Source organism: Cupressus sempervirens, chromosome 9 (genome assembly GCF_028749045.1).
Source record: "Cupressus sempervirens isolate cs-2001-9-10 chromosome 9, ASM2874904v1, whole genome shotgun sequence".
In the NCBI taxonomy this organism is placed as follows: Eukaryota; Viridiplantae; Streptophyta; class Pinopsida; order Cupressales; family Cupressaceae; genus Cupressus; species Cupressus sempervirens.
The window spans coordinates 436233616-436261493 of record NC_143126.1 but is presented as its reverse complement, the minus strand read 5'-3'; the positions used below and the strand labels follow the sequence as shown (position 1 = coordinate 436261493).

The 27878-nt window shown below is 35.5% G+C and overlaps 1 protein-coding gene across 1 annotated transcript in view; it reads left to right on the top strand.

Moving 5' to 3' along the window:
- The window catches only part of LOC149539170 (uncharacterized), a 350582-nt gene that overhangs the window by 153026 nt on the left and 169678 nt on the right, over nucleotides 1–27878 (top strand). The window contains exon 5 of the mRNA XM_089800496.1: nucleotides 15688–15801. Within this exon, the coding sequence (XP_089656622.1) occupies nucleotides 15688–15801 (114 nt within the window). The remainder of the gene's footprint in view (nucleotides 1–15687; nucleotides 15802–27878) is intronic.

Genomic DNA, 27878 nt, shown 5'->3' with positions numbered 1-27878 from the left:
CTTGATTTAAAGGCTCAATCATACCATGAAGCCTTTCTTGAACACCTATGATACATTCAAGGACTTTAAGCACAACTTTAAGTGACCAAACTTCCTTTGAGATAATTTAATTGAACCAAACCTTAGGTGCCTCAGCACTCCGATTCACCTGAGTTGTTTGTGATGTGATGGCTACGGGTTGCGAAGATTGGTAGCAACTGATGTCGTGAAGACGAGCATTGTCCAACTTTAACTTAGTTTTCTTCTCCCAAAGTTCACTATTCCTCTTTAACAAGGTAGAAAAAGCATCCTGGGCATCCTATTGACAACCCTCCCAAGTTCAATTTTGGTGAACTTGTAATCAGAGCGATTAAGGTCTTCGGCTGGTTTATCCACTAGAGGTTCTACACTCTCAAAATATTAACTATCCTAAAAATCAACAAGGATTCTTGAGACAAGATTTTCCCTTTGCATGGAAAGCTTATGCTTGTTCTTTTCCAAAGAAACATCATCTAGGGGCAGCTTGATCTTTCTCCGTTTCATGGTAATGTTTCGTAACCATGTAAGCAAGCTGAAACTTTCATTTGGTGAGCAGGAATGGTGGCTATGGCTGACATTGATCTTGATTGTATTTCATTGTCATAGTACACACCACCGTTTGCACAGCTGAAACCATTGGTGTTTTTTGGGACGACTCTATCATGAACGTCTCGAACCTTGCGGTTGAGGTATCAAGTTGGGAAATTTTTTCCTCTCTGAGAGTTGAGAAATTGTGAAACGTATTTCCTAGGTTCTCACATTGTTCTGTTGTAAGGATAGGAGGAACCGCATAAGGGATAAGTAGTGTTGACGCATCCACCTTGAAAATGGGAATTGTAGGTGTGAATACGGTGGAGAAAGATTCCCTATGTTTCTCTATGGCAGCCAAGAATAGTTCCCCTTGGGCCAGACGACTCTTGGTTGTTAGGCAGCTGTAGAGGAGATATGATTATTATTTCACCCTCTTTTTCTTTTTAATTTGATTCTTGTGCTCAGAGAGAATCTTGAGATGAATGTGAGGGAGGAATGACAAATTTTCCTCCTTTGAGCTTGAGTTGGAAAATTTTACTTGGCTCCATGGTGGATGATCCATCTTGCCATTTACCTGTACTTGAGACTTCTTTCCAATTGGTTAGAAGTGACTGGAATCTACTCCAGCCTTCAGATGGACTCTCTTCCAACCTTTGCTTTTCAACCATGTGTTGGTATTTTGCAAAATAGACTGGCATCTATTATTGATAGAAGTTGCCTCTTTCTGTTGCCGTTGGATGGGAATAGGAAAAACCTTTTCCAATTGGCTATTGTGAAATACTGGATCCAAGATCATGTGATCATCCTCAATCTCAACCCCTTTCACAATATGGATCATATTGACATCAATGATTTGCGGCAAAGTAAGCTTGAGGTAGTCCTTTTTGGCGACATTCACATCATTTTTGGCGACATTCACATCATTGTGTAAGTTAATCCAAACATCCTCCATGCGATGAAGATGGGTGAAGGCCCTTTTAAAGTTAGAATGCATTCCTCTATGGTCAAAGTTGGATTTGGCTTTGAACTTTGTTTGTGTGATGAGCTGAAGTTCGGATTGCATGGATTTTGCCTTATACACTAACGTAAGTGCATATTTTCCAATTTGGTGAGGTTTGATATTGTAAATGCCGAATCCTGGCCTAAGTCGGATGGTTTGATATGGTTGTACTTCCATTAACTGTCTTTCCAGTTCCATGAGAATCTTCTTAGTAGGATATCTTAGCAGATTGTATGGTTTCCCTTCAAAATAACCAACTCTTAGGTAAGTGAAAGTTGGAAATTGTATATTGATTTACCTCCTCCCATGCCTCATCTAATACTCTTTTTGTTGCGAACTTCTTGTTGAAAAGAAACATGAAATGCCAAAAAATGCATCTTGCACCCTTTAATAGTTATGCTTGCTCTGTGTTAGCATAAGCTGATCATAGTAGTTCCAGATGGGAGCCAGAGACTGATCTCCTTCGGTAGAAAGTCCTAAGAACGTCCCCATAGTGGTAGCGATGTAGACCAAGTATGTATTCATGTGGAATGAGAATGACTTCTTCACATGGATTGATTGCTCACACAATGTTGTGCTTATGATTTCTCCCCAGAAGATAGGTCCCTTTGTTCGAGAATCTGATAGATGAATTTAAACATCCAAATCTCAAAGCGATTGTGTTCATTGAGATCACAGATCCTGCTTAGAAGAGTTATCAGATTGTTGAACTCTTGAGAGAAGTCAGATCTGTGTATTGTTCTTGGCCATCTAGAAAAGTTTGATCTTTTATTGACCAGCCATTTGTGTCTGTATGCCTTTGATGATTTGTCTAGTTCTGATTCTCAATTGCAAGGATATTTCCTTGGATAGATGGACACATTCTGGAATTGCAGGAACTTTAACGATTTTCTGAATCACATCTTGATCTAAACTGAAAAGTACCTTCCCATTTGCATTTTTAATAGTCTTTGACTTGACATCAAAGTGATTCACGCATTCACCAACGAATTTAGGTTTGAGGACTGCCATAGAAAAAGTGGATACGAGATGAATGTTACTTCTAATACGTTGCATATCACCACTAGAAGATGGTGCAACCCTTTGAAAGAAATTGGTCATGTCAACATGACCAATCTCTGTATCTGAGATCTCATCAAAGGTAGATGAAATGTGTGATGGAGTTGAGTGAGCTATGTCCTTATCATATTGATACTTCATTATTTTGGCTTTTTGAGGTGTGGTCATATATCGTGCTGTAACATGGAAATTCCAATTGAGGAATACATCATCTAATGGGATTGAAACTATGTAAATTGTGAGATTTTGAGTTGTAATGTTAGATCTGTTATGGATAGGTGCTCAAATTATGGATAAGACACTTATTCAACACATTTGAAGGCTGAAAATGAACGGGAAAACTTGTATTTTGGACAAAAATGACCAAAATCGGATTTAGGATGATGGATTCCATGTAGGAATAGTAGGGATTTTGTTTTGAATGACCAAGAATGCAAATTGGAAGCGTATGGATTGGTGCATAATGAGAATATTTGTATTAGAAAATGTGGGCTTCTTTGCGAAAATTGGGTTTATGATAGCTAATTACATGCGGTAAAAATCCATCATTTTGCTTGATGTAAATATGTAATCGGGTTTGTAAAATGTGATTGCATATGAGGGACTGTGGGGTTTGAATGTATTTGGAAAATGGATTGACACATACGATGAAAGTAGGAATATGCACTTGCATTCTTGGGGAAAATATCCAACTTTTCTCCAAAAGACAAACCAAAACAAGCAACAAAATATATATAAAAACTTGAAACGAAAAGAACAATACACCTCTTGCTTTGACTCAAACTTTGACAAACTCCAAAACTTCATTTTGCATGCATTTTCGTTTTTGAGGTTGAAGAACTTTTGCATTTGCAACAAAATGAAGGTTTAATAACTTCATGTGAAAAAGTAGGGTTGCGTTTGAACAAATGGGTAATAAAGAGCCAAAGAATGCAACGAATTAGCAAAACATGCAAGAAATGCAAGGAAAATCAATTCCTGACTCTTGGAGAGAAAAGAGTGAAAATCGGAAGAAAAAAAAAAAGCTAAGATGAACTCGTTCTCTCCAAAATCGGGTTCTCCATGTGTGTTTGATGAAATTTCAAACCTTGGCTTTAAATCAGGTTTAAAAGATGATGCAAATAAATGTGCAAGATGTTGCCAATGAACTTGCAAATGCAATCTAATTGCAGATTGCACTTGTTGAAGGATTTCAATGTTTGAAAAAGTCCCCTTTTGGCAAATTATGTTCTCCTACTTGCATTGCATGTGAATATGTTTGATGCAAATGCTTCAAGAATCCCTTTCCTTCCAACGTTTTATGCAAAATTGTGTATAGAATGCCCCATTACATATGCGTTTTGCCTTGTAATGTCCAAATGCATGTTTTAAATTAGTAAGACAAATGCATATAGCCAAATTTGGGTTCTCCAAGGGCAAATGCATTTAACCTTTTGATGCAAACACATCCCTTCAAGGTAAATCTGGTTTGTGAGAGGCTTTTGCATGGCACGTTTTTTGCCTCATAAGACAATAACGGGTTCTCAAGGACCAAATGCATGTCATGCGTTTGCAAATAGTGTCAAATTAGGTTCTCCTCACCCAAATGCATGTGTAAAATGGAGATGCAATTATTTAATCGCCAATTACTTAAATGCCAAAATCGGGGTCTCTAGATGTCATTGCATGTGGCATTTTTCCTCTTTGCTTCAAATCAGGTTCTCTTGGCTCGTCTACATATTAAAAAGATGCAATGCAAATGCATGCTATTTGACTTGGAAGCCAAATTGAGGTCTCTAGATACATTTACATATAGTGGTTTTATATGCAAGGGCACAAACGGGTTTATTAAACTCAAATTCAAGTTTAAAATGTGCTAGGAAAAGTCATGAAACTCATCCATAGGCCAAAATCGGTTTAGAAGAGCCCACTGCATTTACATGTCATGGATTTGCATGTATTTTGAGCAAAACTCCACCTTGAAGCCAAAATCAGGTTCTTTAGTAGTGATTGCATATTTTAAATTTGCAATGCATTTACATATTGAAGCCAAAATCGGGTTCTCTACAATCATTACATATAACTCTTCTAAAAATATTACATGTAATGGAGTTGCATCACTTAAGTTTCCTATTTAGCACATGTCTATTTGAAATATCACTTAAAGGGGTCAAATACATATTTACACTATATATTTCACATATTATGTGCAAATATATGAAATTTCACTTAGATGTTTTAAAATAAAACATTAAAGTAATTCTCAACATAAAATTAGACTATAAAGTGCATAAAGTCACTTAAGTGATAAATTTAAAAGCAACAAAACATCAAATTTTAACATAAAGTGCACTATAATAACTTCAATCAGTTAAGTGATAAATTTGAAGTTATGAAGTAAGTTAAAAACAGAACATAAAGTCATTTTAAGTTATATTTTTCAAAATGTGCAACTCAACATTATAATATAAGGCCAATATTTTTAATATGCAATTGAACTTGGAGAACCCACTTTTTAGGCACTTAAACCTTGATATCTTTTGAAAAATAACTCCGATGAAGCCCCAAGAGATACCAAATCGAAGGGAAAGTCGAAAGCAAGAGATTTGAAGGAAACAAAAAGACAAACATTCTAAACAAATACTCAAAATTGCAAATGGGACTTTAAAGGCCTAAAAAATCAAGCATCGGCTAATAAACTGAAAGAATGGAAAAAACTGGATGAGAGCTTTTAGTAAAAGGACTCATTATATGAATTGGTAAAATTGTTTGATCAATTTTGGCAAATTAAATAGTGAATTATCTCAAAGAAATGCGAAACTTAATTGAAAAAGTTTCGTACTAGTTTTGATTAAGAAAAATAGGTTTTGAAGGGCCCTTGAAACCCTGTACAAGGTAATTTAAAGATTAAGCATTAAACCCACAAGGCAAAATAGGACACAAAGAAGACAGAGCTAGCTGACGAACAAAAGCCAACCATAAAAGGACAACACCAAACAAACCATCACAAAACATAGGAAAACAGAAACATGACTGGGACACCAAAAGGGAACTTATCCCATATTCGTGAGGAGATTCATAGGCTGAATGTCTAACTAGTCCATCTTCCCCACAACATCTTTGATTTGGCTAATGTCAGTAGAGGTAGTTGTAACCATCTTTCTGGTACTGGCTCTAGTCCTTTTATCAGGCCCATCCTTGTTGTTAGCAGCACCCCCTTTATCCTCAGGAACAGTACTGATGGTCTTCTCCCTTACCTCATTCTCCAAATTATTGATAAGAAATTTTATGTGCTCATTGCACGCCTTGAGGATTTTGTAGCTTTGATCGGCTATGCATCTTAGAGCACTCTCAATGCCATTCACCTTATTGTCCAATTCGAACACCTTGGCATCAAGTTTGTAGTAAGTTGCCATATCAATCAAAGAACCCATTACCAAGCTTGCCTTCTCAGCAATTTCAGGGTTGCTTTCATTATCCATCCTTCCCTCTAGTGTAAGTAACCTGTCATTCAAATCACTGATCTAATGATACAAACATTTAATGGATTTGTAATTGTCGAACATACCATTTTTGGTGTTGTTGAAGACTTCCATCTTATCCTCTTTGCTATAGTCACTAAGAATCAACATAGGTGGATCAATAAGTTCCTTGAGTTTTATTTTACCTGAAGCCACCTCACAAACCATAATATTGATTTTTTTTCTAGCAATGTCAAGCCTTATCGAGTTCATATCCATATTCTTCTAGAATTTGTGGAATAGGTGAGGGAGATGTAATGTCCCCTCTTTAGTTCGACATGACATTGATCATGGATTTTGCCTATTCCAGACTCTCGTAGGCAAATGGTGTGGAGAGAGAGTCAATTGTGCGGATCAGATGGTCATATCTTGCTCTTGAAGAAGTGTTAAGAGGTTATATTTTATTATTATGTGTTATTGGGGCCTACATGTTATAATTTTAAGTTGAGTTGCACTTTTTATTTTATAAAATTACTTTATTATAAAAAGTGCATTATAATGAGATTTTATAAAGGATGTTTCTAGAAGTTCTAGGAACTTCTTAGAAAAGTGAATAAATAGAGGGCTGGGCCTCTCATTTTGGACATGCTTGGATTTGAGATTTCTTCTACTTCTTCCATTGTGGAGCAAATTTGTAGTCTCTTGGGTCTGCAAATTATTTGATCTTTGGGAACGAATCACTCCCTTGGATTGGCGACTTTGAGGGCGTGAAATATCACCTAAATTGTTGCATTTGAGGAGTTGGTAATTCAGCCATCTCATTTGGACTTCATTGAGATTCAGTTATAAGGGTTTACTTTGGTTGGAATAAGGGTTTCAGTTGTGCCCTAACATTTGTGGATTGATTAACAGGGTTTGTAGACACAGTTGTGCATTATTTTCAGATTGCCAGTCCAGGGTTTGGACCCACGTTTTTGCTCATAACTCCTAATTGGCTTGACGGATGAATTTCATATTTTAAGGGGTTATTCAGCAACCCTAGGTGCCCAGATTTATTGTTTTTGGAGTGACAAAAAAGGCTGCAATATTTTTATCTAGCAGCCGTACCAGGCTGTACCTGTACGACCCTGTCAGTTAGGCAGCAGCAGCAATTTTGTGAGTTGTTTTGGAGCAGATTGTGAGGTCTTCGTGTGGCATTAATTCAGCATTCATATCCGGCAAAATTGGAGCTATTCCAGGTGCACAAACTGAAGTTTTGATTGCCAAAATATTGCATGTTCTGGATTAGAACAGTCAGCACTGTCATTGCATAAATAGTTATTTCCAGTCATTAATAACTGTTGTAAAAGTTTCGTCATTTGCATTCCAAATCTGAACTGGGTTATTGTTCATGTCATAACATTGCATTGTCAAGAGCTTGATGTGTTAGAAGTGCATAGTTGTGACAGTCTCTCATTGTAATCAGTTCTATTTGCTGTCATAAAATCAGAATTGCATTGGACTTCACATTTGAGTTTCATATTGTCATCTATCTCTTAGATTGGTAGTGTTATAATCTGGAATTGTTGTTCATACATTATTGACATCATATATTGAGGTTTTGTTGTACAACAATTAGTAATATTGCAGCCTTATTCGGTTACATGCCAATTGTTTGACAAAATTTCTAAGTCCAGTTTGAGGGTTTCAGTGGCCTTTATAGTAAGGGTCATTACAGGAGACTTCAGTAGGAGCCTTAGTTTGGTTGGACTGGGTGACAATAGTTCCCTGATTGACGTGCTCAACAAGAGAGACATCCCTATATTGGTCCTTAATGAGATTCAAAGGGGAATTTGAAACCATTTTGACTCCATCATCACCTTTCTCCATTTTCCGTTTTCTACTTAAGGGCTGACTTTTCTTGCTAGTTCTCACCTCTTCATTATCAGTTTCCATTTCTTTATTGTCCTCATCATATTCATGAGTTTCCATTTTGTCATCGTCCTCATCATATTCATTAGAAGAGATAACCACTTTGGCATGTTTATTGATCACAAGGGTTTTGAGGGTCTGCGTTTTCTCCATCCCTTTCCGATTGTTTTTTTTGCTATAACTCACCTCCTCAACATTAGTCTCTAAATCTTCCTCTTCATAGTAACCCTCATTGTTGGCCTTGACATACTTGACTTGCTTCTTACCCAGAGGAGCTTTCATATTTTTCTTAACAGAAGTCATAGGAGCCTTATAAGTGGACCCCTTTCCCTTACCATTAACTTTGGTAGCATCATCATCCTCCGAATGCATGCCCCCACTATCTTCAATTTTAGAAAAACCCTGAGACTCCTCTGAGTTCTCTTCATCATCTGCCACACCTTCACCTCAATAAATTTCCCTACAGAGTGATCCCTAATGTGCTCAGAGATAAGCAACATTTAACCATCATGGAGGGGAGGGTTGGAAAGAATTTCTTTCCCTCATGCCATTAATAATGATATTCAACAAAGAATACAGATAGAAGGAAATATAAATCTTTATACCATGCCTAAAATGATTTAGAATTAAAAAGTGGTATGAACATACCCTAGTGAATCTATCATTCGAAGTAACATAGTAGAGAATGGCACGAAGAACAAAACGCCTAAGCTTCTTAATGTAGTTAGGCTGAAAACATGTTTTACCTTTTGGCTGGACCAATGCATCACTCTTGTTTGGCTCCTTGGGAACTCATCAATAGCAGCATGCAAAAATTTATGATCACTGTAGAACTTCTTGCCCACAATTGGAATGCCAGTCACTTTGGAAATGAGTTCCTCTTTGATAGTAACATTTCGACCACCTATGTTCAACATTCCTTCATTCCACTTCCTCAAAAACAACTACGTAACTTTTGGATTCCCATCATGGAGTCTCTTTATGAAAGTGGTCAAAGCGCCCCTCTCAAAGATCTCGCAAGCCTTTGTGCCCCTTTTCCATTTTTCTCTTTTATGGGGTTCCCATCGTTTGCATTGACTACCCATTTTCTTTCTCTGTTCCTTACTCACCAGAGAGCTATAGCAAATGATATTCACACAAAAAACCAGAGTATGATTTATACGAATAAACACTAAGGCTCTCAAAAACACCTAGAAAGCATGCGAAATAAAACAGATAATTACATATCCCGTCTTTTCTTCTCATCTGGCACCTTGTAATCAACAGTCACTTCTGGTTACCTCCATTTGCAATACTTATTCTTCTTTCCTTCCCATTAATGATGTCATAATCACTACTCAACATGACGTCCGTAGGCAAATTCATATTACCTTCCCATGTCATCTTTTGATTTGTCATGTCCCCACTCTAGCTCAGTCTAGCAGAGACATGTGAGTCAGCTTATTATGGGGTCTTGTAGGCTGACAGGGTTGGATAGAGACCCAATATGGTTATTCAGTGTTGGGGACTTGGTGTTCTGGCAGCTATTGATCAGTTGGGAGACGTTCCTTGTTTTTAGGAGACAGTCCCTATATTTATGGGGTTCATTCCTACTTTTTAGGAGGTATGATCATGCACAGGGTTGGGTTTCCATGAGTTTGCTCTTTGGGTTCAGTTTCAGAGGGATAGAGCTTGTTTCCTAAAATTTAGGAGCATCCCTAGATTTTAGGGATGAGACTGCCAGTGGATCCTTGATTTCCGACTTTAGTCATAGATAGGTGACAGGATGATTTTATGGTTTGTGATGTCAGTTGGGCATTTTGTAGCTATTTGGGTTATATTTTTAATATTTCATAAGTTAGCGTTCAATAATTAAATAAGGCTAAGTTAATAGCCATTTTGGAGTAATAAGGGAAATTTTGACCTCATTTGGATGCGTACCCCTTGGTGTGATAGCTCGTTGGAAAGGTCTTGAACTTTTCTAAATCTTTCTCTTTGGTCTTAGGGCGATTCAGTGAACGGATTTATGTCTATGGAGAAAAAGGGTCATTTTTAGTAACATTGCCACTTTAAAATAAGACTTAAATCAGTTTTGTAACCCAACGCCTTTTGGAGTCACTTTAGGGTTCGATTTTCTTTGGAAGGGGTTATAAGGAGATGGAGGTGCCATTCCTCATTGATATTATGCATTTTAAACTTGTTTACAAATTTGCTCTGCTTGGGCGATTTTATTCTGGGATGCAAACCCCAAGGTATTTATTGGCTGGGACGTAACCCTCAGTTGTATTTGGTCTTGGAATTTTCAGTAGTATCAGCTATTATTAGGGAAGGAGGATGCCATTTCAGCTTGGGTCTGCAGTATTGTTTAGCTAGACACGATTATTGGTACATGGGAAAGTAAGCCTTGCAGCAGTAGCCGCCATTTGCAACACTTTGAAATATAGAGAGTCCGATAATCAGCAGCAGACGTTTGCATGTTCACAGTCCTTTTCCATTAGCCAGTTTGGCATCATTGTTAGGTAAAATGTACTGGATCCTTTATTTGGCTCTATAATTCAGAGATCTGCCTGGTACGATTTGTATCAATTCTGATTTTGCTGCATATTGTTATTTATTTTCAGATTCTTTTCATATCATTTGCTCCTTCTCATTTCTATGTTGAATAATCATCAAAAACGCAAAAACAAACAAACTCTTCTGCATTTCCGTCTAGTTCTGCAAGAAAACTTTAATAAACAGGAAAAGGAAAATTAAAAAGAAAAAATATAATAAGGCTACAGCAGATTAGCAGCAGAGATCCATCAGGGATCTTTCATGATCACACTTCACTACCACATTGACAATCGAATCAACAACCATATTCAGTGCCCTATATACATGTGATATATAGTAATTATCCATGGACCTAAGGATATCAATAGTCTCCTTAATAATATTGTCAGTAGTCCATGAGGGACTAGAGGACCCATTAAGACACTTAACTATATTAATTGTATCACCCTCCAACCAAAGCTTAGAAACCCCATTATCTTTAGCCAATTTGGTGACCTGAAGGGCGGCCATAGTCTCAACAAAGTGGTTAGTCTGGGTTCCCAAGGCAAGTGCCACCGCTGCTAGGCAATGGCCAAAATGATTTCTTATTACTTTGCACCCAACCAACCCAGGCCTACCCTTGGCTGCCCCATCAAAACTCGCCTTGCACCAATTCTCCAGAGGAAAAGACCATCTACTCTCCAACCTCCTTTTATTAGAAGGATTCCTTTCCTGCATATTCTCAATAACAATCCTTAGACTAGGAATACTGGTCTGCTTACCATTAAGGTTCCCCAAAATGGCATTTTCAATTTTTGAGTAGACCACCTTAGGAGGAGAAGCCTTATCTCTAAAGATTTTATCATTCCTCTCTTTCCAAATGTCCCAAAAAATATAATGAATTGAGAGAGACCACAATTTTTTTGAATTCCTTAGATGTATTAAAAGGAAAGGATCATTGCGAGAAACATTCTATGATTCAAATAGGGAAAGTCCAGGATAAACTAAGCCTACCCAGAAAAAGAGACCAAATCTCTCTAAAAAGAGAACAATGAATAAAGAGGTGGATTACACATTTAGCCTCATAACAACAAAAGGATGCACATATTGGGAATGTAGACACCACATTTACATAAGTTGTCAATTGTAAAAATTCTTTTTTGAAGAAGAATCCATAAAAAGAAAGTTTATTTTAGGGATGAGAGCTGAGTTCCAAGCCTTAGCCCAACAAGGAGAAACCCCCTGCTCCACCAAAATTGCCTGATAAGCATATGCACAGAGATATTACTGGAGGCCATGGCTTCCCAAACCAGTGAGTCCTACTTGTTGTTTAACACAACAAATGAGAGAAAAGTCATAAGAGGCAGAAGCTTAGAAGAAATTTCACCTAGATTACCCCAGTCACCCTGCTTCCAATAATTTGCCAGGCTTGTCCCAAATCTGGTCCCACACTGATCCTTCCAATCTCTGAATAGCTCTATGTTCTCTAGGACACTAGAAGGCAACCGATTATCTTCCCAAAAGAGAATAGATTCCCCATTACCCAGTTTCCATTTGACCTTCATGGAGGCAATATGTCTCTCCTTTAGAAATCCATTCCAAAAGAAAGAGGCCTTGGGAATATCGTTTGAGAACAAAAACTGCTTAAAGTTGGGGTTATTGAACTGGTATTTAGAGTTAAACATTTTGCTCCATGCCCCATAACTTTGGAAAACTCTCCAAACCTGTTTAGCCAATAAAGCTTGGTTGAACAACCTGATCTTTCTCAACCCTGAACTCCCCAAGTTTTTAAGGAGGTAAACTTTGCCCCATGAAATGAGGGGAAGCCTTCTGTGGTTGTCAACACCTGACCATAAAAATCTTTTCTAGATCCTCTCAATGCCTTCTGCAAATTTAGATGGAATCTGAAAAAGATTGAGAGCATAGGTGGGAAGATTTTGAAGAGTAGACTTAAGAAGCTGAACCTTACCTGCTTGGCTATGGATAATCCCTTTCCAACCAGTCAACTTTCTATTAAATTTATTAACAAGACCATCCCAAAAAGAATCTGCAGGTTTCAGTTGGACGGGAAGGCCCAGATGAATGGAGGGTAACATTGCAATATCAGAGTCTAGAATGCCAGCAATCCTTCTCTGACTCTCCACAGGAATATTGGTAAAAAATAAGGAGCCCTTATCCCAATTAAAAAGTTTTGAACTGTTACCTAGATTTTGTAATGACAAAATGCATGACGACAATTAAAACAAAAAACTGAAAACTTTCCCTTGGAGAAAAAAGTTAAAAATCTGTCCACTCATAATTCAATGTGGAAAGAAAAATCAGAAAACTCTCTATCCATGATATTTCTTTTGGAAAAGAACCCTCTTTCCATGATTAAATGTGACAACCCTTGAGTGTGGCAAACATCACCTCCAAGAAACACAATTCTGAGTAAGAAAATTCTCGCACTCATTAGAAAATCTTTTGAATGTGCAAAGAAAACCATCAAATCTTCAATGATTTGAAGGTTCAAAAAACCTTGATTTTGAAACCTTTATGATTGTAATATTATAATTGACTGCAGAGTAATAAGGAGACAAATGTTTTCATATTGTGACATTATAATATTGTATATCCCTTGGTGAGTGATTGTATGCTTGGGGCAGTTATTGCAAAGACTTTATTTTAAGAGGTCAAGCATCAAAATTAATCATAGTGTTGGCCGATTCAAGTTTGGTTAGGTTAGTTATTTAATATTGGTCTCTATGTTACGTGGCAGGGAAAAAAATTGAACATGGCTCTCATGAAATGAATTAAATCAATAAAGGGGAAATATAAAGTTTTAAGGGTTGTGTATTATTTCTTCTTCCTGTGCAAGTGCAACTCCTCATCTTCTTGGTATGATAATTTCTTGAATGCCAGGTCATGAAGAATAGTGAAGATTGAAGATTTATATTCGCAAGTGGTTCTATCTCATATGATAAGCTATCTAGTAATTTCAAGGCATTCTGAAGATTATTGGACACTCTTGTGTGTGAGTTCCTTTGTATGTTGGACTGAAATTAAGTTTCTGATCTAAGAACAAATATGTTCCCAACTCACTGAGCTTTTATTGAGGCAATGGTGAGAACAAATGTTTCCAATTCACTAAGTTTTATTGAGGCAATAATGAGATCAAATGGTCTCAACTTCCTGAGCTTTTATTGAGGCAATGGTGAGTGAAGATTGGCTCTTTCGTGCTGGTCAGGGGTCTTATTTTTCTATTGAATGATTATGTTAAATACTACCGTTCAGTTGCCGATAATAGCTAGAGTTGGACATTGATATTAGATTAGTCAAGGAGTTAGATGAATTATTAATCGAGGAGCAGATTTTGGCATAGCTTTGAAGCCAAGTTATCGGTTTCGGTTTGGGATTGGTTCAGATACAAGAACATGGTATTTGGGTGTGGGTTTTTTTTTTTTTTTTTTCATTTTGGTACAATGGATACGTGTGTGTCTTTCTATACAAACAAATAAGAGAAATATACAAATCATTTCATAGTATGATGCTTGATCATTGATCAATGTCAGATGCTAAAAAAATACCTTATAAATTTAAATACTTGTTTATTTATCTATGTTCATGATTCTAATGAAAATCATTGCATTGAATTACTTAATAACAATATAAAATGTAGTTCATGAAACATGATTCAATATTCATCAATCATCATAGGGATTATAAAAAAAATCGTCTACTGAATTTTTAATGGCTGAGTATTACAACATTTTAGGGTTAGGAATAAGTATAATAAAAAAACATTTTGAACTCAAATTTGGGCTCACTATTTTTACTGTAGGCCGTGGGTTCTCATGGGTTTGCTCGAATTCATGTTGGGCGCACAAAATGTGCATGCCCAACACTGTGTGTATTCACAAGTTCGCACGCCCACCCATGAATCTGGAAGTACCCACAGTGCTGGGCGCGCACCCTGTGCGAACCCAACACAAACCCTTAGGAGAGCCCATACCGAATTCGCACCTGAACCTGGTTCGAGGGTTCAGGGTGCAAATTCAGTAACTTAGCTTTGAAGCCTGTAAAATTATGGTGTCATCACTCTGTCTAGCAATAATTTGATTTGAAGACTTCAACAAATTAATTGAATGCATTATTAATGTCAACATATACGAGCCAGATTATGACTGTATTCTCTGTGACATTGGGAATCAGCTCAAGCTTTAGCCTTGTGGCTACTCATACTAAGGGATATATGTCTGAAGTTTATACATTGACTGCAATGTGTTTTCTGATGAATATATATCCAGTTTCACAGCAGATTGATACCAATTTTTGAGTGCTGTTCAAATGTGTAAAGGACATGCATATTCCTCTATTGATGTTAATAAGGACTTCTGGAGCCATTTCTGCAGATCAGGGACTAGGAGAGTGAAATTGTCCTGCACTTTTAATGCAGAAGTCTATTCCCCAGCATTGAAGCTTGGATTTGGTGACGTTTGTTGCTGCTTTATGTTTTACAATGAATATGACAATATCATTTTATGGTTGCTTGTTAAGGAAAGAACAGCAGAACATTGGATTTGATAGAGAGAACTAAACACCATGGTGCATGTTGTATATTGAATTCTCTCATAAAACTTTGCATGTAAATGTAATTTTTAAAATCAGTTTGGCAAATCTCTGCAAATCTTCAATCTCTGTTGTTAACATTATTATTTCCATGGGAACTTTAATTGCATGTGTTATTTTGTAGTTGTGATCAAGAGTCATGCATTAAATATTAGCTGCAAATTTGAAAACAATCATCCATATCAAAACCAAACAAGCAAACTGTTTGAAAGAATGCCGTATAGTTGAATTGGTGAAAAAGAAGGGCTAAAAATTTGGTTACAAAAATGTGTAGGTTTTTGCAAGCATTATATATATATCACAGAAGACATGAAATGTATTAGGTATATAAATTCACAATTCCTTGATTATATGAAAATTAGTTAAAATTACATCAGTAACTTTTTCGGATTGAGTTGTGTCATAGCATAGAGAATGTGAAGACAGGAACCACTTAAGTGCAACCAGTTTGATAGATTGTCTATATATGTATTCTTTTTGATCATCTTATATGATTCAGTCTTTAAGATTAGTGTCTACAGTTATGATTCCTGGTTATTGCGATGTTAAATTCTTATATATATATATATATCAGACAGATTTTATAAAACCGTGTTGTCTGTATTGCAGGCTCCTTGGCCGCATATACACTATTTGGCTGAAGCTACTATCGAGGCAGGGAAAGTGCTGATTCCCCGACTTGCTGTATATCCAGCATATGTACAGAATGCAGAAATGTGGTTGGTGTGATCTCTAACTACATTCCTTTATTGCTATGGAATATATTATAAATAAGTTTTTCTACTTGTCTTCTTTGAAGCAATCTATTAGAGTTGTAATTGTAAAAAATATAGATTACTTGAAAATTATTCACAAAACATTGTAGTTTGTAATATAAATGTAGATTATAGGTGCTATGATATCACATATGCTTAAATTTACAACAACTATCATTATTGAATAGCAGTTTTCATTTTTTCCTGTGCTCATTTTATGAGTACATCATCAGAATTTATACTTTTTGAGGTGTTTGACTTTTATGATTTAGAAAAAAGTGTGGATAATAGTGTATTACTAAGATGAGTAAAATAATTTTTCTATAGTGTACTCAAGCACATTATACAGTCCAAGTTTTGAAACTTGCATTTTGGCACCCAATCTTGACTTGGGCTTGGTGACTTGTAGTTTAAAACAATACTTCAATTCATGAACTGGGCAAAGCACAGGAGTTTGCACCCAAACTTGTTAAGGATCACTAAAACTTGTCAAAAAGTTTGCAGAAATTAGCAAAGCTCAGTTGAAACTTGCCAAAATCTGGCAAAACTCGGCTTGATGAGTAAATAGGCAATTTACTCTACTGACAAAATAACTAGTCAATACTTGGGAGATAGGTGAGTACTTGGAAAGTTTTGAAGGCTTTCTATGTTGTCCGCTGTTTATTTTTAGCCTTTTATCATTTTGATTTTTTTTTTCATGAAATCCTTGCCTAGCTTACTTGGTAAATGTTATGATGAAACAGTTTGTTTTGATGATCTCTTTACCCTTAATAGGTATATCTTTAGATTGCCGGTCTTGTACACCAAATGATATGATCTCTTTTCTTTGATCATGAGAAACTTTTTGTAGAGAGCATTTTTGATATGATATTTTGTTCTAATCATATGCAGGGTTATGAATCCAAGCACAAGTTTAACTAAGTAATGATTGTATGAGATGTAAGGCTTATAACGGATTATGATTTGTGATTAGTGATTGTTATGGTAAGTATGCAAGTGCTTAGGTGATGAAAAGTTATGGTTAATGTCTTCATTTCTTTATGTAGATGGGTTGAAAATACTTGGTTATTTTTGTTGATGACCTAGGATTAAATTTGTAGTTTGTGTGTGACAATTAAGTGCAAAATGTAGGAAGTCTATAGAGAGCCAGCATTGTTAGTCCCTTTGTCAATTGTGTGGCCAATAGTGGACAGCTGATCTCTTAACTCCATGGTTACCAGGAGACCCGTCTCCCCCCTAAAAGTGGCGTCTCGGAGACCGAGACGCGTCTCGGAGACTTTTCGCGTCTCCGGAGACCTCAAAAAAGGTTGGAGACTTCATGACGAAGTCTCCTGAAGTCTCCCCGTCTCCTAATCCAAAAAGTGAAGTCTCCTCGAAGTCTCCTGATAAAATATAAATGTAAAATATAATATTAAATAATCTTATATATTTTAGCCCTCATTTAAATGTTTTTAATGCAAAAATCTAAGGTACTATATGAATTCCGTAACAACTGCTTGGTGATATATGTCACCTACAGGAACACGATACAAGTCTAAGACAACATATTGGAAGCTGTACAGGATTGTAGTAAAGATCCCAAATCACATAAATTTATGCGGCTGAGGAATTAGGGTGCAAAAACTGTTGTTAGTGCATTAGAAGATAGTATTACGTATGTTACAGAAATCTGATATGCAAATGCTTGATAATAGTATTACTCCTCATGAAAACCAAGCATCTATTTGCTGATAAAGACTCAGCGATAACAGTGATAGACTAGAGGTTTTATGTATGTTAACATGAATGTATTTGGTCCCATATTTCTGTTTTTTCAAGAGGATATCATGTTTCAGTTTGATGTATAAGTCGTATTTGTTATTCGTACCTGTTTATCTGCTGTTGGCAATATCCTAGTACCAATATAGGAATCTTTGTTAGTTGAATCTGTGTAACTGGAAAAAAAACACTATTACAAAATGATTTACTCCCTTTTAAACTAAGCAATCCTTAGTTAGAAAATAGAAATCCTAAGTGTGTCTCTATGCATGCATCAATGTTGAATAATTCAATAATTTTCACAAATTTTTTGTAGCAATGCCAATTTGTCAGGTTTTAAAATCTATTTCAGTAATATACTTCTGTATCTGACCGCTTATTATTATTATAATCTTTGACAGTTTGACTCTATGAATCTATTTTAATTTTTAATGTGACAACACTAGTATTATTAATTTATTATTTACTTTAGTCTTTTAGTCTTACGGTATTACTATTTTGAAATTTTGAAATTTTGTATTTACTTTTAGTATTAGACTCTTTAAGTTTAAACTATTAAAAATTTATTTTTTAAAAAAAATAAATAAATAAAAATTGCCGTCTCCAAGTACCCCCGTCTCCTATTTGAAAAATTGCCGTACCGGTACCAGTACCAGTACCGGAGACCTCAAAGTCTCCCCGTCTCCCGGTGACCTTGCTTAACTCTTTTATTCTCATGAAGTATGATGTAGTAGTTTCACCCTTTGTTCATCTTGACATGGTGGAGTTGTCGTTTCAAGGCAAGAGCTCTGCTTGTATTATTTATGTCATACATGTTTTTTAAGGTTGTGAACATGTCGTATGCAATATCTAATTTTGATTTAATTGGAACTATATGACCATTTACAACATCCGCTAATATCTTCATGGCTTTGTTATTGTTTTTCATCCATTGATGTTTCTCACTGTCTTCACTAGGTATAGAATTTTCTTGATCAATGTAATAACCCCAATAGGTTATAACTTCTTCCAACACCATAAATCTTTATACTTCAATTGTTTGACATTTCGTCAAACACTTTGCAAGCAAGGGTCCTCTGACTGATATAACTTTTCAAATTGCTGCAGTGGTTCTTGTTTGGATTTGCCTCAAAGAGAATGCTTACAAAATTCTCCAAATTGTCTAAACGATGACCTAACATAAATATGCAACTAATTTTGGCAATAATGAATGCATATATGAGTTCTAATCATGAAAATGATCACCTACAACCAACTGGTATTTTAACAAACAGTTGGTATGCAAGCTAACTGGCTGATAAAAAAATGATATATTAACGCTCAAGGACAACTATTAATGACCAGCAATTGTATCTCCTTGATTGAGAATGAGTATCCAATACAATATTCATACTAAGTTAGCCAAAACTCTTGGCATTTACAAAGATATCAAAATATGATGATTGCTGGTAAAGTATTATGCACCTACAGCTGCCAATGAAAACTAATGCAATACTAACTTCAGTACTCCCCTACAGCAGTACACTAATCACATGCATGATTAAATACAACTAAAGCCATGGATTGCTGATACCATTGTGAGAAATGCAACAATGAATGATGTATCTATTAATGAATGATAGGTATGATACGAAATGACAGTTACAACAGCACTCTATAGTGAAAGGCAACTATGAAGAATACACATCACACTTGGTATATGAAGTTGCCTAGAAAATAGATGAATTGCAATACCACTGAATAGAAAATAACCTCCTCAAGTGCCCAAGTCGTGCCTCTCTAGCTGCTGCCCCTGTTGCTTGCTTTTTTTCCGAATTTGCTTTTTCCATTTTTGCTTTTTCGAACTGCTTTTTCGGATTACTTTTTCGAGCTGCTTTTTTTTTCGGGTCTGCTTTTTCGGCTTGCTTTTTTTTAATTGCTTTTTCTGCCTGCTTTTTTCAGGTCTGCTTTTTTTTTGGTTTTTGCTTTTTCAGCCTGTGGACCTGCTAGAAATGACCTCCAATAATTTCGGCCCTGCTAAAAATGCCTCCTGAAATGCTGAAATGCTGAAAATGGCCTTAGGCTCAATGATGCCCTAGCTGAAGTGACTGAAGTTTCACCTCCAAATGTGCAACCCTTCAGAAGATATTTCACTTCCTCAGTTATGCTAATCCAAGGGAGTTTTCGTTCCCAAAGATCAATTGACTATTTGAAACCACTTGGCTCCACAATAGACTATGTGACTGAATCACAATTTGATGTCAAGAGAGAAATAAACAACTGGATGATTAGAATGAAGCCCGGGGTGTCTATTTATTCTTTCCTCTCCACTTTCTCCAGAAGCTTCTAGAACATTATTTTATTTTATCTATTAAGTGACTTTATAAAATATTTTATAATTCAAGTCACTTTATTAAATTAATTAAATATAAAGTTACCTTTTAATATTTATTTATTTGATAACTTTATAAATAATTAACTTAATACCACTTATTTATTTAATTAAAATAATTAATTAGTCATCCTCATAAAATATTTATTATTTTGGATAACCTAATTAATTAAATTAATTAAATCAAATTGCCTCCAAAATGGGGACATGACAATCAAAAAGTGACATTAACTCATGTTATTTAATGACAAGCATTATTGTAAATTTCCAAGATGCAAAGTTTGAATCTCCTTCAATTAAATCTTCAAGTCTGATGCTGTTCACCATTTTGTATATTTAAAGAATTCTAACAGCAGCTTAGATGATCTCTTTAAAAATCTGATATGCATCTTGGTTAGGCTGGCTATGATACCATGTTAAGTTTTAATAAGATTTAGATTATAGGCAAGTTATAAATTTTATTCTAATTGTATATTGATCTCAAGCCAATAATAGTGTAAGTAGAATAATGGTTCAATCTGATTTATTCTTGATTTACAAAGATTCTAATATTGGTATCAATACAATATTGCAGAACTATGACGAAAGCACAAATTTATTTGAGTTCATAGAGAGCCAACGTCGTTAATTCCTTGGTGTGAATTGTGTGGTCAATAGTGGACAACTGATCTCTTACTCTGTTATTCTCATGAAGTATGATGTAATAATTTCACCCTTGTTCATCTTGACATGACTGTTGTCATTTCATGGAAAGAGCTCTACTTGTATAATTAATGTCATACGTGTTCTCTAAGGTTGTGAACATGTTTGCAATATCTAATTTTGATATAATTGGAACTATATGATCTCTTACAGCATCCACTAATAGCTTCATGGCTCCTTCAATTCGATCTTCAAATCTGATGCTGATCGCCATTTTGTATATTTAAAGAATTCTAAAGGCAGTTTAGATGTTTTCTTTATATATCAGATATGGATCTTCCTTACATTGGCTTTGATACCATGTTAAGTTTTAATCAGATTTAGATTGTAGGAAAGTATAAATTTTATTTCAATTGTATATTGATCTTAATCCAATAATAGTAAAGTAGAATAACGGCTCAATCTGATTTATTCTTGATTTACAAAGATTCTAATATTGGTATCAGTACAATATTGCAGAACTATAATGAGAAAAGAAATTTATTTGAGTAAGTATGATAATTTTCTGCCAACTTGAGGAGGTATGCTATTCGTGCTTATTTAACTTGTAATTGTGCTATTCTTTTCTTTTGTGCGTTCTAAGATACATAGGTGATCAATACTTATAATGTTATGAGGATTAGGGGATGCACCTTCCGTAGAGGCATGCCCCTACATGAACATAATTCATGTAGGAACATATCTCTATATGAGATGTGTCCCATATGCAAATTGTGTATTGATATCAATTCATAACATTATCTAATAACCGTTGTTATGTTTAAAGATGAGTTAACGATTATTATTGATGGTGTATGCCAACTCGATCATCATAATGCAAGCCAATACTTATAATGAAGATGCACATATCAATAATCATAATTGATTACATATATTTATACATACAACAATGTATATACTCAGTTTTGATAAGTCGATACTCAATATTAACACATCGCACGATTAATAGATATTAAGTTGAGCAATATACATACATACATATATACTAAGTCACAGGGTTTGCCTAATTTTCGGCTTGAAATTCAAAATTCGGCAAACCCCCAAAAAATAAAAAATAAACATAAAAATTTGACCTAAATTCGTATGGCACATAAAACTATTGTCATTTTGCAAAAGCACTTTGTTATTGTCAGTTGTTTTAGGGCTTTCGGCCAAAAAATGATATACATAAATGGTTTACTTCACTATAAATACACCAACGAGTTTTTGAGGGTCGAAGCTAGCTGAAGCAATTGTTTTTGAGTGGTGAGTAGGGTTTTCCTTTGATCATTTTTGCTGCAGTGGTCGTGTTGCCTGGAGGGGTCATTTTGCCCTTGTTTTTCGCCACCGCAAGCTAGTGCTTTGGAGGACAATGCCTAGTATTTCTAGCCACCACAACCAGTTTTTTTGAGGAGGGCGACTAGGGTTCTCAGTCTAGTTAGATCCATTGCAACTTGCAATCACTGTTTCCTGACGCCACTACAACTATTGTTTCAATCGTTTTTGAGCGGTGAGCAGGATTTTCCTTTGATCATTTTTGTTGGAGCGGTCGTGTTGGGTGGAGGGATTATTTTGCCCTTGTTTTTTGCTGCCACTAGCTAGTGTTTTGGAGGACGATGCCCAATATTTCTAGCCACCAACACCTGTGTTTTTTGAGGACGACGACTAGGGTTCTCAGTCTTGTTAGATCCGTTGCAACTTGCAACCACTATTTCCTGAGGCCACTACAACTATTGTTTCCCGAGACTCCAACTTAGACTCCCACTCAGACTTTCAGGTAGGCGAATGAATTTCATAATTTATTATTTTAGGTTGCATAATTTTAGGTCATTTTACGTTATGGTTTTTTAATAATATAATATATGTTTAATTTGTTTGTCATATAAAATCAATAAACATTAAGTCTGTTATAATATAAATAAATAGAAGTTTGATCTTCTTTCTTTTCTTTATATTGCAAATATTAAAAGTAAAAAAGGCTGTAGATATTATAAATATAATGGTAATAAATTAAACCAGTAAATAGTATAACATTTTTTAATGTAAATTTGTATATGGAATAATAAGATGTTAAATAGTAAAATAATAATAAAATATAAATATTTATAATAAAACAACAATCGATATTAAAGACTGATTTTTTTTTTATTTTGAATTATTACATAAAAATATTTCTAATAAAATATTATATTTATTTTTGTGAGCATTTAATATTTCATTTTTGTAATTGTTTAGATTTGTATGTATTATTTTTTTAAAAAGTAAACTTAAAAACAATTATAGTTAATATCTTGATTTATTATTAATATTATCATTTTATTTGTATTATATAAAATTTTATTTATATTATATAAAATTTTATTTAATATTTTTAATTTGTATATAAAATGAGAACTAATGTTATTAAAAAGATAGAAAAATTATTGTGTTTTTCTTTTATATTTTACAACATGTAGAGTAGTCACTTTAGTGGTTTTGTTTCATTAGATTTAGTGATTTTTTTTAAGGTTAATATATATCAATTTAAGAATATTTTAAATTTTTTTATAAGAGTTTAAAAGGGTTATTTTTTGTATCTAGTTAGTTAGAATGGGATTTGATGTTAATATGAGTTTCATTATAGAGTTTGAAATAATTATTTCTTATGTTTCCTTTTAATGTCTTTACAAAATATTGAATGATTTTAAATATTAATCTTCTTTTGTATCATGCAAGTTGTGATTGAATGGCTCCCAAAAATTCGAAGTTTGAAGTATGGAAATATGTGACAAAAGATGGTGCTAAACTCTATTGTACTAATTGTATGAAAGATTTTACAGGAAGTCTAACAAGGGCAAGAGACCACTTGGTATTAGTGGGGGCATAGGAGGAGGGGTTAGAGCATGTCCAAAAGTGACTAATGAAATGGTAGCTGACATAGAAAGAGAACTAACCCTTTTGAGTGAAGATGACTGCAAAAAGATACGAAAAAAAACAAAATTCAAAAGCATGTGTCTAGGTTCACATCTGTGTCGTCTTCTAGTTTGCTCAAGTCTACAGGCACAGGTGCAATAAAACAAAGTGGATCATTAAAGAACTCTTGGAGACCAATAGAGAGACAAGAGGTGGATGATGCACGGGTTGATTATTTTTTACAAGTGCTATTCCTTTCAATTCGGCAAGGAATTCTTATTTCCATGATGCAATTGTGAAAACAACAGAGTTGGCAAAGGTTACACAGCTCCATCTTCAGAGGCTTTCAGAACAACTGTTTTAGAGAGGTCCAAAGGCAGAGTGACCGTAAAGTTAGCTAAGATCAAAGCCTCGTGGAAGGCAATAGGTTGCACTATATTGAGTGATGGGTGGTTAGATATATGCCAGAGGCGTTTGGTTAATGTTTTAGTGGCTTCCCCTGAAGGAGTTGTTGTAATGTCCCCAATTATTTAAAAATATTTTAATTAGGTTAATTAATTAAAAAGGTCCTAAAAATTAAATAATATCACAAGGACTTATTTAATTAAATGATTTAATTAATAAAGAGGAGCAAATCATATTAATTATTTGTAGGTGTTAGCCATGTCGACACTCTTTTGTACACTCTCGAGTCTTTTCTCTGAAGGGGTATTTATGTGCGGCATGTAGGTAGTTGTTGGTATGTGATTTGGATTATTTTCTTTGTACTGTGAATTCCGGTTGGAGTTCTTTATTGTTCGCCATTTTAGAAGTGAAAGATGTTACAAGCTAGGGTTGTCGTTGCACAAAAAGATCGACCTATAAATGCCCGATACAACTACTAGACTTATAGAAGACAAGAGGTGGTGAAGCCATGTCACAAATCTCAAAGGGGATTGTTGGCAGTTAGTCCAACAATTACCTCCTCAACGTTACCTGAGGAGATTCAAATTGGTGACCAGGCTTTGATACCACTTGTTACAAGCTAGGTTGTCGTTGCACCAAAAGATCGACCTATTAATGCCTGATACAAGCACTAGACTTATAGAATACAGGAGGCAGTTAAGCCATGTCACAAATCTCAAAGGGGAACGTTGGTAGTTAGTACAACAAATGATCTTTCGTATTTGGCTTTCCGGTTTTGGTGGGATTCAACCCTCACCCTATTCCATTGCTTGTAATACTTTGCTTGGATTTGGCAAATCGGAGTGCCATCTTTATCTGTGAGTATTAGTTGGAGAATATTGGCATTCAATATCTATTCATGCTTGGCATTTATTTGATGGAGTTGTGTTCTAATATTATTTGTACATGAGTTTGTATTCTCTTTCCAATTTTCGTAGAATACCCTACGTACTCCTCCATCAACCTCCCTCCGTATCTTTGCCTCCATCTCTTCGTACACCTCTTTCCATACTCCTTCCATCTGCCATCTTCCATCTTCCAGCATCCACTGCCATCTTCCATCCACCAACTTCCATCCGCCAACTTCCCTCTGCCACCTTACTTCCAACTTGCATCTGCCATCTTCCATCTTGCGACATCCACCTTCCATCTGCCAACTTCAACCCGCCGTCTTCCATCTCTCAACTTCTATCTTGCAACTTTCATGTTCCATCTACTATTTTCCATCTTCCATCTCCCATCTTCCAACTTCCACCACCATCTTCCATCTCCCATCTTCCATCCACCATCTTCCATCCACCAACTTCCATCAACCATCTTCCATCCACCAACTTCCATCCCCATTTGTAACCTTACTTCCAACATCCATCTTGCAACCTCCATCTTCCATCTGCCAACTTCCATCTGCCATCTTCCATCTCCCAACTTCCATATGCCATCTTCCATCCGTCAACTTCTATCCGTAAACTTCCATTTGCCATCTTCCATCTGCCAACTTCCATCTGCCATCTTGCATCTCCCAACTTCCATCTACCATATTCAATCTATCAACTTCCACTTGCCAACTTCCATCTATCTTCCATCTACCATCTTCCATCTTCTATCTGCCAACTTCCATCAGCAATCTTCCATCTCAATGTTCTATCTGCTGCCATCCTCCAAATCCACCATATGACATTCCAATCTTTTGTACAGGCATATACATTCTTCTGTATGACATTCACATTCCAGGCATATCCATTCCCCTGTATGACAAAGTCATTCCATCGCACACCACTTGCTCCACTATGTGGAATAGACATTTCCCCCTCCAGATTTAGACAAACAGTAAGGTTTGGAAGAGGAACATTACACTTATGTTCTTGAAAGTGATTGACATGATCAATCAAAAGAAAACTTTAGAGTATATTTTTCAGATACTAGAAGAAGCCATTATTGAAGTAGGGTGGAAAATGTGGTTCAGGTGGTTACTGATAATGCAACGAATTGTGTGGGAGTTGGGAAATTGATTGTAGAGAAGTACCCACAAATTTATTGGAGCCCATGTGCAGCCCACTGTTTGGATTTGTTGCTTCATGACTTGGGCAAGTTCCCATTGATACATGAAGCAATTTATAGAGGGAAAGCAGTTGCAAATTTCTTTAGAAACCATCATGTCACATTGAGTCTTTACAAGCAACATGCATCTAGAGAGTTGTTGAGGCCTTATGACACAAGGTTTGCTTTATTCTATATCGCATTGAGGAGAGTAATTGAAGAAAAAACAGTTTTGAGATATGTGGTTTGTTCTAGTGAGTGGGAAAATACAACACTTTCTAAAAGTGCTAAGGGGGAGAACATAGAGAAAATCATTTTAAACAACATTTTTTGGGAAAGTGGATCAAAGGTTTTGAGCATATGTGGTCAAATTGTTCATGTTCTTCGTATGGTGGATGGCGACTCTCCTTGCCTTGGCATGCTTTATGAAAGCATGGACCATTGTAAAGAGTTTATTTAGAGAGCACTGGGAAATGTGGAAGCAAAGTACATGGAGATATGGGAGGCAATTGATTTCAGGTGGAAAATGATGCACACACCTCTACATGCAGCAACTTGCTACTTGGAGCCCAAGTTATTTCGTATTGATAGACAAAGTGACAGTGAAATTATGGCAAGGCTTTATGATGCCATTGGCAAGTATAACGAGATCGAGACACTACAACTCTGATCAGAGACTAATGTTGGAGATACAAGAAAGCATAAGGGATGTTTGGAATAGAAGCAACACAATATGACATGCCACAAGTTGAGGGAACTGGGTATCGATGGTGGATGAGCTATGGGGCATAGACTCCTGAACTACCACGCTTTGCCATAGAGTATTGAGTCAGGGTGCAAGTTCATCAGCATGTGAGAGGAGCTGGAGTGGTTTTGACCACATTCATTCTAAAAAGAGGAACAAGCTGCTGTCTAGAAAGTTGGGTGATCTTGTCTTTGCTTGCAGAAATTTGAAATTGGTCATGAACAAATCAGCAAAGGACTCCACATCTTCTTCACAAAAGGGAATTTCAGAAGACATGGCCACTGGACCTCTAGAGGATCTTGACTTCTTGGATGATGAGCTGAGTAGTGACACTGATGATGACTCTACAGCATAACAGCCAAGTGCTCTTGATGACTTGGAGCTTTTTTGAAGTTTTATAGTATTGACTTTTGACTATAACATTTTGACAAAATCTATCTTTGTACTTTTGATAATCTTGGGCTATTTTGAAGTTCTCAAGTATAAAATGCCGATCTATCTTTTGGATGGCAAAAGAACTTTGTAATCATGTTTTCACATGTTTCGTATGGCTTATATCTTATAAATGTGATTTCTTTTTTTGTAATGATTTGAAATCTATTTTGTAATCACAAACTATTTTGATTATATATTGGATATATTGTCAGACTTGAAGAAATATTTTCTTTTGTAGTTTTGAATTGAGAAGTTCCTTGCAATAAAGTCAAACATATAATAATAAATAACATATGCTTGTATTTTTTGAAAATTACATGAGGCAAATTTACTATCAATTTTTTATTCAAATTTTTTGACTTGTTGAACTTAATTCAAACTTCATAGTTGTCAAACTTGAATTCGAACTCGAACCTTTTGACTTAGCATATATATATTCAATATATGTGAACATTATTAAATATATATAGACATGTGTGTCTAACTTAATAATTATTAATCATGTAATATGTTTATCATTTATTTTGATCAGAATATAGGAGGATAGATATCAATTTCTCAAGATCATTAGATCAAATATGAATTTGATTTTATAGATTGGACTAATCGTACTGAAGCGACAAATCATTAAAAAGACATGGGAGGATAATATTAGGCACCTTGATAAGGCATTGGGCTTCAC